The sequence below is a fragment of the Lethenteron reissneri genome, chromosome 1 (assembly GCF_015708825.2).
Source record: "Lethenteron reissneri isolate LAM-NWPU_2019-01 chromosome 1, ASM1570882v1, whole genome shotgun sequence".
Classification (NCBI taxonomy): Eukaryota; Metazoa; Chordata; class Hyperoartia; order Petromyzontiformes; family Petromyzontidae; genus Lethenteron; species Lethenteron reissneri.
Genome location: NC_083779.1, coordinates 5,933,052 through 5,945,424, shown reverse-complemented (window position 1 = coordinate 5,945,424; position 12,373 = coordinate 5,933,052). Strand labels below are relative to the sequence as shown.

The following is a 12,373-nucleotide window of genomic DNA, read 5'->3' as shown; positions in this document are numbered from 1 at the left end:
CGGGTCACGTGAGTGCGCCGATCAACAGAGCTAGCATTAAACAGACCCCAAGCCTTGACTACATTGCCACAGACCCCACTTTTACACCAATATCGGGAGGCTTCTGCCAAAGACTGTAGCCTTAAGAGGTATAACCTGATCCAGTGTGTGCCCTTGCTGATGTTATTCATGAATTAATTTTCAGTCTTCACTGGTAAAGCCACATTTTGCCGTAATCAGAATTAGTTTGTGTTTATTTATCTGGTTTCACGGGACACCGCTGAGTATTGAAAATTCTATCTTATTCCTCCCCACTCCTATTTTCCGAGATAGCGCAATTCTCATATTTGAAAGCATCAGTGCGCCCCACTTGTATTTCGGGAGAAAGGGTTGTCACGTTTGTTTGCATGCCACGTTAACGGTGCCCTGGTTTTTAAGCCCTCACTGGTGTGTGCGACGTATCACGCACTCAAAGCTAACAGCAGTTTGTTCTTCATCAGCATTGGCACCCGTGTCTTGGGATATTCGTGACAATAGCATATTTGTCATGTTTCAAAAAACTACATTGGCTTCTTCAACCGGTGTACATCAAAGAGTTAAATGGTGCTCACATGCTTTAGTAAACCCCCCCCCCTCCAAACCAGTTTTGTTTGAGCTCAGGAACGTGTGCTCATGAATTCTGTCAATACTAAAAATATTCCACCCAAGTGGTTAGAAACTAACAAAGTGCACAGGGAACAGTATATAATTATATATATATATATAACGATGCATTACGTCTGCAGTGTATGCCAAATATAGAATTGCCTAAATGTGTTGGTCATAATACTGTCGTTTGCATTAAGTGGCTATCAGGGGATGTATTTTGAGGAGTCTCCTTTGAATAACCAGTATTATAACCTACGTGTTAACAGCCGCAAGTACTTCAATTATTCAGAGAGGGAACAGGAGAAAAGTGAGCCCTCTGCAAAGACATTCAGTAGCAATCTGGCAAAGTTTCTCCGGGATGGCTTCCTGCAATATTAAACGACACATTTCAAATCTCACCCACTGTATGGTCCCTACTAAGCCTCCCCACGAACTGGGGCACAAACACAATGGTACAGTGTCTACGAGCGACTGCTTATTGAGGGATAAAATCTCTGGGTGGAGGTCAGTAGCGATTCTCGGACACTGCAAACAGGGGCACCACCTAACACGGAAGCGGTGGGTGGCACTCATTCACAACTTGTGTGCAACGCATTCTACAAGTGTGATATTCATCTTTCCGAGATAGCAGCCGTCCTCCTGTTCTTCACCTGATGACGGCTGCTTGCGTTGTGGCCGAAACGTCGTGAGAATTGTATTTTATTATGTTATATTTTTATTTTGTATTATTTCCCTTCTACGTGACTTTACCGCAAGAACCAAGAAGATGAATCCCTGCAGTCACGAAAGCTTTAAATCGAAATTTAAATCGAAATTTAAGTGTGATATTCTATTAGAGTAGACATTGGAGGTCAGGTTTCAACTCTCCAACTTCTGCTGGATCCGGCTTGCAAGAAGGCAGCAATGCAGAGAAGTGTAGCGCCATCGGCAACATTCGGTCGTGATGACCTCTTTAGCTTGAACCAGAGTATATCCCCAGCCACCCATAGGGGCTGCAACTGAATGGGGAGCCACATGGAGTGGCACTGCTGTTCATTAGGGCGCACAGCCCCCTCTCCCTAAGAGGGGGAGTAATTCTGCGATGCCCACCACTGGAAGCTGATTAAGTAAACATGCATCTTGTTGATCAGTCCCCCGTCTTTGTCTGGATACCTTTTCCAGACCAACTGATATTGGTCGTTCCAAGAATCAAATGGTCGAAATGTTTTGCGACACTTTCAGCCTGCACGTTGCGTGGGCACAACGCGATCGCGCGGGCGCGTTGTGCCCGACACTTTGTCGCGCTTTGGGCGAGAACAGGGATTGACATTGTTGTCCGGCATGACTGCACAGAGTATTGACATGCATACGTGTGTGCGTGCGCGCGCATGTGGGTTAAACACGCGAAGGTGCTGTCTGCACCCCAGATCATTCTCCAGGCTACAGTGTAAATGTCGGGTAATAAAAAGCACGTTTATCACTGTGAACGTCTGTGCTGTGCAACCTGTTGTGTGTATGGGGCTTCAGTTTGAGAACCCTGCAGTTTCACAGCAAAATGAACTGGGCCTGGCTTTTCCCAGAGGGCCCCCCCCCCTGAACTGGGTCTGGCTTTCCCAGAGGGCCCCCCCCCTGAACTGGGTCTGGCTTTCCCAGAGGGCCCCCCCCCCTGAACTGGGTCTGGCTTTTCCCAGAGGGCCCCCCCCCCAGCTCTGTGTACCATGAAAACGTGACACAAAGAGCCCGTTTAGTTGTTAACATTACTCCTTATTACCCCCCCTCCTCTTCGGGACGGACGGATGCTCTGGGGGGAAAAAAAACACCACGCGCCGGTGTTAAAAAAAATCAATCGGACCCTGATGTGTACAAACTGCAAGTTCCCCCCCCCCCCCCCCCCTCACACAGCACCAAGATTCCTAGTGTTGCTTGGCCAGTCATGTAAAGTATCAACCCCACTGCCCGTTCGTGTGACCTCTTGTCGTCTCTCGATTTGCCCCGCTCCCAACTACTGCCTTACTTTCTTGTCCTGGCGCAAAAAAAAAGCGGATTGTGCGCGCCTTTTTTTCCACTGACTTTTATACGGACTTTCAATCGCTACCTTAATTTATTTGCTTGGTGAAAAAAAAAATGAGAGCTTTTAAAAAAAATTAAACTCGTGGATTCTGTTCATGGTTGTGCAAAAAGTACGTAGTTGAGTAGCACGTGTTGATTTTGTTACCAGCGATGTGACAGCTTTTTTGTCTGGCATTTTCATTACTGTTACTTGTACAATATGGTATATTGCATTAATAAAAAAATATATATACATATACATTGGACATTCTGTGTTTATTGGCCTGGTGGCATTTGTATACGCATTAAAGCACATTTTCAGATGTACTAAGCATTATTTATCCAAAAAAAGCCACGCTAAGTTATTTTTCAGGAGTTTTTTGCAGCCACATTGGGTTTATTTTAAGATGTTTTCAGTCAATTAGTTTATGCAAGTGGAGGGAAACTGGAGAAAACTCATGCATGTCATGGGGCAACACAATCACCGTACAGATGGAAACGGATGGGAATACGTCCACTTGCTCTATTCCACACTGCTGGATTACAGTCCACGTACAGAGCCACCGCTGCCCACACTTTCAGATTTTTTCCCCCACAATTTCAGCCAGATTTTGCAGTCGGCATCATGTCACGAGAAAAAGCATCCAAATGGAACTCTTTGAGAGCTGTGTGCAGCTCTTTGTATTTGAGAACATCCCACAATGTAAGGTATCACAGGACTACTACTGAATACGTGAAAATTTACCTCTGGTACACGCCGTAGGCTGCGACACTTTCCCATCCACACGGCTCCTGAGAGAACTGTTCAACGAATGATAGAGCTGAGCCAAATTAAGTGCAGCACGAAATTTGTATTTGATGGGTTGTTTGGTGTAGTCATTAGGGTCTGGGCTGAGACACCAACTCATTATACTTGAAGCCAGTTTCATCACAAGCGACCAGAGGTGTGGACTCGAGTCATGTGACTTGGACTCGAGTCAGACTCGAGTCATGAATTTGATGACTTCAGACTCGACTTGGACTTGCATAACAATGACTTTGTCCCACCTCTGAGGTGTGGACTCGAGTCATGTGACTTGGACTCGAGTCAGACTCGAGTCATGAATTTGATGACTTCAGACTCGACTTGGACTTGCATAACAATGACTTTGTCCCACCTCTGCAAGCGACTGCAAATTTGAACCCAAGATCTCGGCGATGCCAGCTCGGCCCTCTGATCTCCGTGCCACCCGGCCACCACTCACGAGTCATTTGTAAAGAGTCATACGATAGCACCTCCTCTGTATATACTCTCTGACCACGTCACGTGTTGGTGATTACCACCATGATTACCTTTCTGAATAATCGCACATGCCATGCGGGATTCCATCTGCCTGAAGCACAGAAGGCTGCCAGGGTGGCGCTGTGTGCCTCTGTGCACACCGTGTGCTCGCTCGCGTTCCCTGTCACGGCCGCAGCTTCAGCCCGGGCTGCATCAACTGCACGAGTCCCAGGATGGAGGACGCGAGACCGCACAATCCGATGATGCCCTCGTCAACTCGGAGAACGCCCAGCCTATCGAGCGGACTCGGCAGGTCCAGCACGTTCTTCGCCAGGTCCACCCACAGCTCCGGCCGACGTCTCAACTCTCCCCAAAGACCAATGCCCTTCCTTGTCATCGTCGTCTTCGTCTGGGGGAGGCCCTTGACGCGTCCCCATACATCGGTCGTTTCTGGCCGCTGGGCGGCAGGTGTCTGCACGTTTCGACCGGCCGTCTCATCGTTGTTGTCGATGATGACGGTGATGATTTCGTAGAGGTCCCGCAGCAAGCAGGCGATGAGCGAAAGCAGGTAACAGCGTGCTGCTTGTGCCCCCCAGCGCTGGGAGTCGAGGTGGGGGGCCAGACGAACCTTCCAAGCCCACAGCAGGTTATCGCACACGAAGTACAGGGCCCTGTGGGGGAAACGGGTGGGGTTTACCTGACGCATCAGCAAGCTTGTGTTGATGACGTTCACGCTTTTGGGCAGTTCCACAATTTGTTCTACGTGATTGTGCAGCAATGATTGTGCAGTCGCAATGTTGGTGTGGTGGCGATGGTAGCGAGAATGGTGGTGTTGCGGCGGTGTGGTGTTGACGGTGGTGTGATCTTGGTGATAGTCGTAATGGTGCAGTGATGGTGATATTGGTCAGGGTGGTGCGGTGGTGTGATATAATTATTACTATTGGGCTTTTATGTAAATGTCCACTTGAGTTAATGGATTGTACAGGGGGGAAACACGGCCTTCAACCTCACACTAAACTTTTATTGATGCCGTGGAATATTTCTAAGGAGCAACACTCCCAGCAGCGGACAGGTGAGTTAAAGTCGCATTCCCGAAAAACATCAAATTTCAACCCAGAGAAATTCAGAGAATGTAAAAGACACTTGGCCAGGGCACTTACAAATTTGCCCCGGACATCTGCACGACCTGTGAACCGTAGCCTCGGTCCGTCCGCTCGGGAGATTATTAAACAGCAAACGTTCCAACAGCGCCGAGTTCGCGGAGGCAAAGGTGAGTGCCAACTTGTTTAGCGAAATCTCAGTGACGTTTCTGAAGCATTTTGGCTGTGAACAACCCTTTAAATATGCGGCCTGGGGTTAACTGGGGTTAGACCCTGCACTCTTTAGGGGCTCGTTGAAGGACTGTACGTTGCAAGGCCGTAATTATAATTAATATTGGGGGGGACACATTCCCCCCAATATTCAACTTTTTCTCAAAATGTCCCCCCCTCCCAATATATTGCTATAAAAAATGCTATGCTATGTAAATAATAACAATTTACTAAACCTTGGCCACAATATCTGGACTTCATAAATCAATGCATAGATTTATGTTTATATGATTGTGGTTATGGTTGTACTTTATTAATCCTTAATCATCTCTGCCATTACATACAATGAAACAAGAAAATGTAAAAAAGTAATAACAGAGCAATGTAATACAATACACTATTAGACATTGTTGTAAAAATAAATAAAAAGTCCATCCCATGTGTTAGTGAATTTTTTAAAATATTTTAGGCAGGAAATGAGTTTTAAAATGTAGATATTTTTTCGGGGTTGGGACCCCCTGGAAGATTTGGTCCCCCCCAATGTTGACTCCATGGCTACGGCCTTGGAACGTTGCATATATTTGAAAAACAAACTGATGTCCCGGCACAATAGTTATCCTCCCCGGCGTGTGTGTCCCCCGGGTGCAGTTGCACCGACTGCGCACTGCTGGGTGATGGCTACTCCACTGGTGGACAGCGACCGCACCTCGTGGCGTGCACGGAGCTTAGACAGAGGCGCAGCACGGGGTTGGAGAGACGGGCCGAGAGGCGCAGGGCGTGCAGGCTGTTCACGCTCCTGCCAAGGCGCAGCACTGACACAGAGACAAAGGTCCCCCTTGTTGCCTTAACGCACTGTTGGGGCATGTGCTGAGGCGGACACAGGCATATACAGACACGAATACAGCGGTAAAAAGATACACGCAACTCCGATTTGCACGGTTGGCTACGTACGGTGCGAAAGAAGTTCAATATACACACATAGTGGCATATGCAGACACAGAGGCATGCACGCACAAAAAGAGGTAGAGCTAAAAACACAGACACACCAATATCAATACCCGCTATTCGCAACAAAGTGACGGTAAGGTCACCAGGGGGCCCGTGCCAATTCCAGGTGCACTTTGAGGCCACGTGAAGTGTTGAAGGCTCGCTGGCATATCCAGGAACAGACACACAGGCATATACACATGCGCACACAAATACATCAAGGGAAGCACGTGTCAGAGACACGTACAGACACACCAAGGCACAAAACACTCACAACCACGTGCAGTCAGGATGGCCGAGCGGTCTAAGGCGCTGCGTTCAGGTCGCAGTCTCCCCTGGAGGCGTGGGTTCGAATCCCACTTCTGACATGAGTTTTATTATTATTATTATTTGTGAAAACTTTGCACAGTTGCCGTGACCAAGAAGGGTCATTTCCCGAAACGTCTCCCCGTTACGTTTTTATTTCCTTTTTTATAGTGACGGGAGGTTTGAGAAATGGACGTCACATCAAAATGCGCAACTTTAAATCAATATAGACAACACGTTGTACTTAATTAAATAGACGTTTTAATAAATGTTTTCTCCTACAACATCAGAGTGCAGCGCCACATTAAATACGCACTACAATGACTATAGTTTAAAACGATTTGAAGCATGTTTTATTTTTGGGGGGTGGGTGGGTGGGGCAGAGCTTTGTGACGTCATATTTGAGGAGGGGGGGGCTGACTTTTTGTGACGCCGTGTGACTAGGCGGGGGGGGGGGGGTCAAAAATTGTCAAAAATCACGTGACGTCATTTATGGACGGCCCCTATGAGCAAAACCAACTAAAGCCTCCAGCAAATCACGTGGTCTCTGCCCCCCTGTGGTGCAGCTCACTTCTGCTCCGTCTGGAAAGCCCTGTGGAAGCCCCGTTCCAAAAGCAGGGGGAGAAACACATCATCAACTCTAGATTTGATGCTTTCGTGACTGCAAGGATTCATATTCTTAGTTTTTTTCGGTAAAGTCACGTAGGTAAAAAATGAAAATTAATAAAAGTAACATAAAAATAAAATTTTAAAAATCACGACGTTTCGGAGGCAACACAAGCTTCCGTCTTCAGGTGGAACCGTCACAGCACGATAGCTGTATTGAGACAGCTGTATTGATACAGCTATCGTGCTGTGACGGTTCCACCTGAAGACGGAAGCTTGTGATGCCTCCGAAACGTCGTGATTTTTTTTATTTTATTCTTATTTTACTTTTATTATTTTTATTTTTTTTACCTACGTGACTTGACCGAAAAAACCTAAGAATATACATCATCAACTCCATCGCTCACTCGCACAAGAACTTCGCTCGCACTCACGCAATCACTCACGCAATCACTCACACTCTGCAGAACACGGGAGGGGGAGAGAGAGAGAAGGGCTGGGTGCAGCACTTGTGGTAATTTAAAAAAATACAAAAAAATACGTAGAAAACAGAAAAAAGAGAGGCGGAGAGAGAGGGGGGAGAGGGAGGGGAGAGGGAAGGGGTAAGGAGAGCGGAGGGTGAAATCTTTCGTGAAGGGGGGGGGGGGGTTACATAAAGCAAAGCATTAAAAAAAACTAAATGATGAACGAAGCAAAGTGCCGACTACACCGAGCATCTTTTTGTTTCCTCTACTGCGCCTCCCTGTCGCTCCTGGCCGGTGAAGTGGAGAAACTAAATAAGGCATGTGTCAGCGAAGTGGGAGCCCTGGGTCTCCATCCCTAACCCGGGCGCGAACTCACGTTTGCGGCTCAGCTTCAGGTGGGACATCAGGGCCTTGAGTTTGTCAGACGCCTCGGGCCGGCGCCAAGTGCGCTCGTTCACGTGGCTCGCGAGGGTGCACGCGTACTGCGCCGTCCTGCTGGGTTCATCGCATCGGTTAGCGGGCACCTTGGGGGTCGTGGACGGCACAACCCGGGATTCTTGATCCGAAGGACGCGGCTTGCGTTCCACCTCCCTCTGCACGGCGTTTTAAAAAAATATCGTAGCACCGTGCGTCTACTGTTTATGTATAATCATGTTGTCATTTATATAGCGTCGTCGGTCGTGCACATTGCATCTGGCAGTCGCGGAGAAACCACAGGCAAGCTGGTGGAAGGCAGCCGGGGCGGGAAGTCGGTGCCACCAATAATGTGTCCACAAGATCTGCAGTTCTCTGTATATTAAGTTGTAATTTATATAGCGTCGTCGGTCGTGCACATTGCATCTTGCAGTCGCGGAGAAACCACAGGCAAGCTGGTTGAAGGCAGCCGGGGCTGTAAGTCGGTGCCACCAATAATGTGTCCACAAGATCTGCAGTCCTCTGTATATTAAGTTGTAATTTATATAGCGTCGTCGGTCGTGCACATTGCATCTGGCAGTCGCGGAGAAACCACAGGCAAGCTGGTGGAAGGCAGCCAGGGTGGGAAGTCGGTGCCACCAATAATGTGTCTACAAGCTCTGCGGTCCTCTGTATATTAAGTTGTAATTTATATAGCGTCGTCGGCCGTGCACATTGCATCTGGCAGTCGCGGAGAAACCACAGGCAAGCTGGTGGAAGGCAGCCGGGGCGGGAAGTCGGCGCCACCAATAATGTGTCCACAAGCTCTGCGGTCCTCTGTATATTAAGTTGTAATTTATATAGCGTCGTCGGTCGTGCACATTGCATCTGGCAGTCGCGAAGAAACCACAGGCAAGCTGGTGGAAGGCAGCCGAGGTGGGAAGTCGGTGCCACCAATAATGTGTCCACAAGCTCTGCGGTCCTCTGTATATTAAGCTGTTCTCAGCCACTGAATGAACGATACTCAATATCGAGTATCGTACAGAAGGGACAGTTGGAGGAGATTAGTCCGCCTTCTCGCGGCGGGTCCAGGGTATGGGCACCTCCTCGACCCCCCACGTGAAGAGAGCTTCTCAACATTCGCGCGGTGGTCCACCAACCCTCGTCGCTGCCTCGACAGTGGTGCATCGCAGGCAAGCAGCCACACGTGCAGAGAGGGAAGCCGCCACAACCACGGGCTAACTGCTGGAATCATCCCGTCTCTGTGTCAATGGGCCCATGATAGTCGACTCAAAGACACAGACAGAGAACCAAACACACAAAGACAACACACACGCATCGACACGCAAAAACACGGCGCTTGTGCCAGGCTAGGTGCACTCTGAAGCCACGTGAAGTGTCGAAGTGACTCTGGCAGGTCACGGAATAGACCCAGGTGCCATGGGTTGACTGATTGAGATGACTGGCAGATGCACCAACAGACACCCAGACACATACATTATGATGTACAGACACACATAAATACATAGATACAAAAAGCCAGGCATAGACAAATCCAGAGCCGGACACACAAAGAAAGGCACCGAGACACAGACAAACACACTCAGACACTCAGACACACACATTGTTATATACACGACATATATAGACCAAAGACAAACATCTCCCATATAGCCTGTAACAGACTGTTGGGGCAAGTGCTGTTAGCGAGCACCTATGAAGGCCGGCACAGCACACGAGGGAGTGGGTGGCCAGCACCACGCCCGGCTGCCTTTGTCTCCCTCTTGGCGATGTTTACACGCACCGCACCAGGTACTCATTTGAGGCTGAGTCGACCTAGGGGAGGCCCAGGACCGGTTCAGATAAATAGTCACCGGTGTTGGGCCGTGAGCGGGAATCGAATTCGGGTCGCCAGGTTCGTAGCGCAGCCCGATAACCGCTACGCCACCGCTCCCCAACATATAGACCACACACTCACACACAGGCACGCATGGACACATCCACACATAGACAGACACACATGGACACAGACACAGACACACACATAGACAGACACGCATGGACACAGACACACACACACATAGACAGACACGCATGGACACAGACACACACACACATAGACAGACACATGGACACACCCACAGACACACACACACATAGACAGACACGCATGGATACATCCACAGATACACACACATAGACAGACACACACAGACATACACATAGACAGACACACACAGACACACACATAGACAGACACACACAGACACACATATAGACACACAAACACACACAGACTCACACATAGACAGACAGACACACAGACACACACATACACACACATACACACACATAGAAACACACAGACACACACATAGACACACACAGACTCACACATAGACACACAGACACACAAAGACACACACACACATAGACAGACACCCATGGACACACACACACATAGACAGACACGCATGGACACATCCACAGACAAACACACACATAGACAGACACACAGACTCACACATAGACATACACACATAGACACACATACACACACAGACTCACACACAGACAGACTCACATACAGACACGATACCTCATCAACTTCTCCCTCGCTTGGCTGTCAGACAGGAACTCTGAGATGGTCTCCATGCTGTCTGTCAGCTCTCCCGTCTGTCCGTCTGCCGACTGTGCGGAGTCAGTCCGCGTTCCCTCGGAGTCCCCGAAGTGTGGACAGACAGGAATGACGGAGCCGCAAGCGACGACGACTATCGTGCACGCATGTGTCAGAGTGCGTGCGTGTGGGTGTGTGTACTTTGTGTGTGTATGTGTGTGTGTTGGGGTATGTGTGTGTGTGTGTTGGTGTATGTTGGTGTATGTGTGTGTGTACTTTCTGTGTGTTGGTGTATGTGTGTGTACTTTGTGTGTGTATGTGTGTGTTGGTGTGTGTGTGTTGGCAAAACAACCTCCTACCTCCTCGCGGTGCCGGACGGGCAACACTGTCGTGGGCAGTGCTGTGGGGGGAGGGCCAATGCCCATTGGCCTCTCCCCTCATGGCGTCTGTGTCCACCACAGCGGCTAAACGGGGGCTCTGGACGGGTGCGAGGGGCTGGTAACCCCTCCACCTTCAATTAACCACCAGTAAACTACAAACTAAACATAAACCGGTAACTAATAAGCTTGTGCCGGAGGCCCCGGGGGGTCAGGCTTTTATGACGTCTCCTGGCCAAACCCAATTTGGCGGAGCCAGGAGATTGAATTTTCACACTCGGGGCTCCTCCAGAAACAACAAAAAACCATTGCGGATGGCCACGTGGAATGTTCGAACACTCACTGCGGAGGAGAGGCTGCCACTCCTCTGTCGGGAGCTGGACCGGTACCGCCTGGATCTCTGTGGCATTCAGGAGGTCCGGTGGACCGGTTCTGGCTCCTGCCACCATGAGGGGTGGACAGTCCTCTACTCGGGGCAGGAGACTGCCAAACAACAGGGTGTGGCTCTTCTTCTGAACAAAAGAATGAAGGGGGCGTGGGAGCGTGGCGGTGAGGTGTGGGAAGCTGTAAGCCCCAGGATAATTTGGGCTCGCCTTCCCATCAACCAGAGGCGAGGAGTGGTGGTCGTGGTTACTTATGCCCCCACCGAAGACGAACATCCGTGGAGGGATGCAAGCAAAGCCGATGAGTCAGACGCTTTCTATGACCTCCTGTCACAGGTGCTGGCTAAAGTGGCCACTCGGGACAGAGTCATCTTGTTGGGTGACTTCAATGCCCGAGTTGGTCATGATGCTGACACCTGGTCTGGAGTGATTGGAAGGCATGGGCCAGATCAGCTCAATAATAACGGTAGGAGGCTGCTAGATTTTTGTGCAGCCCATGGGCTTGTAATTACCAACACGCTCTTCCGGCATCGGCGCATCCACACAACATCATGGATACATGCCGGGTCCAAGCAAGAACATCTGCTGGACTACATAGTGACGGACCAGCGAATGCGAGCCCATGTCCTTGACACCAGGACCTACCGTGGAGCTGATCTGCCCTCTGACCATCGACTAGTCATCTGTAAGATGCGCCTGCCTTTCTTCCACTCCGGTGGTGGGTGTACACCCAGGATCCCATTCCAACCAAAAGTGGCCTGGTCTCAGTTAGCTGATGAAAGTTGCAAGCGAGAATTTCATCATCGCTTGCAGCTGATGTCGAGGGTAAATGGGCGAGGTTTAAGACTGTGACTCATGCAGCTGCAATGGCTGCTTTGGGTACGCGGTCCAGACCTCCCCAGAAACCCTGGCTGACAGAGGAGGTGTTTAGGTTAATTGAGAAAAAGCGACAGGCCTACTCTCATCGCCTACAGCATCCCACGTCAGAGAATGAGGAGGTTTACCGCAGCCTTC

General features: G+C 49.5%; 1 protein-coding gene and 1 non-coding gene across 4 annotated transcripts; one reads left to right on the top strand and one right to left on the bottom strand.

Annotated features, from left to right (window-relative positions):
• Nucleotides 1–2,604: 2,604 nt before the first annotated feature.
• Nucleotides 2,605–10,870, bottom strand: LOC133355710 (peroxisomal membrane protein 11B-like). Of its 3 annotated transcripts, none has more exons than XM_061573071.1 (4): nt 10,582–10,870; nt 7,966–8,084; nt 5,933–6,038; nt 2,605–4,587 (listed from the first exon to the last, which is right to left on the bottom strand). In XM_061573071.1, the coding sequence occupies exons 1-4, from the start codon at nt 10,635–10,637 to the stop codon at nt 4,101–4,103; spliced, it is 768 nt and encodes a 255-aa protein (XP_061429055.1). In that variant the 5' UTR covers nt 10,638–10,870; the 3' UTR covers nt 2,605–4,100. The 3 variants fall into 3 exon arrangements, with proteins under 3 accessions (XP_061429055.1, XP_061429143.1, XP_061429229.1); XM_061573159.1 differs by having other exon boundaries at nt 7,966–8,081; XM_061573245.1 differs by having other exon boundaries at nt 5,933–6,093; nt 7,966–8,081; nt 10,582–10,592.
• On the top strand, nt 6,499–6,581 carry TRNAL-CAG (transfer RNA leucine (anticodon CAG)). Its single transcript has one exon. It is a non-coding gene; the product is annotated as a tRNA-Leu (tRNA).
• Nucleotides 10,871–12,373: the final 1,503 nt, after the last annotated feature.

Coding starts and splice junctions, on each gene's coding strand:
- LOC133355710 (XM_061573071.1), bottom strand. CDS start 10,637: ATGGAGACCATCTCAGAGTTCCTGTCTGACAGCCAAGCGAGGGAGAAG. Junction 8,085..10,581: donor GCGAGGGAGAAGTTGATGAG/GTATCGTGTCTG, acceptor CGATGAACCCAG/CAGGACGGCGCAGTACGCGT. Junction 4,588..5,932: donor AGCTCCGTGCACGCCACGAG/GTGCGGTCGCTG, acceptor TTTCCCCCACAG/GGCCCTGTACTTCGTGTGCG.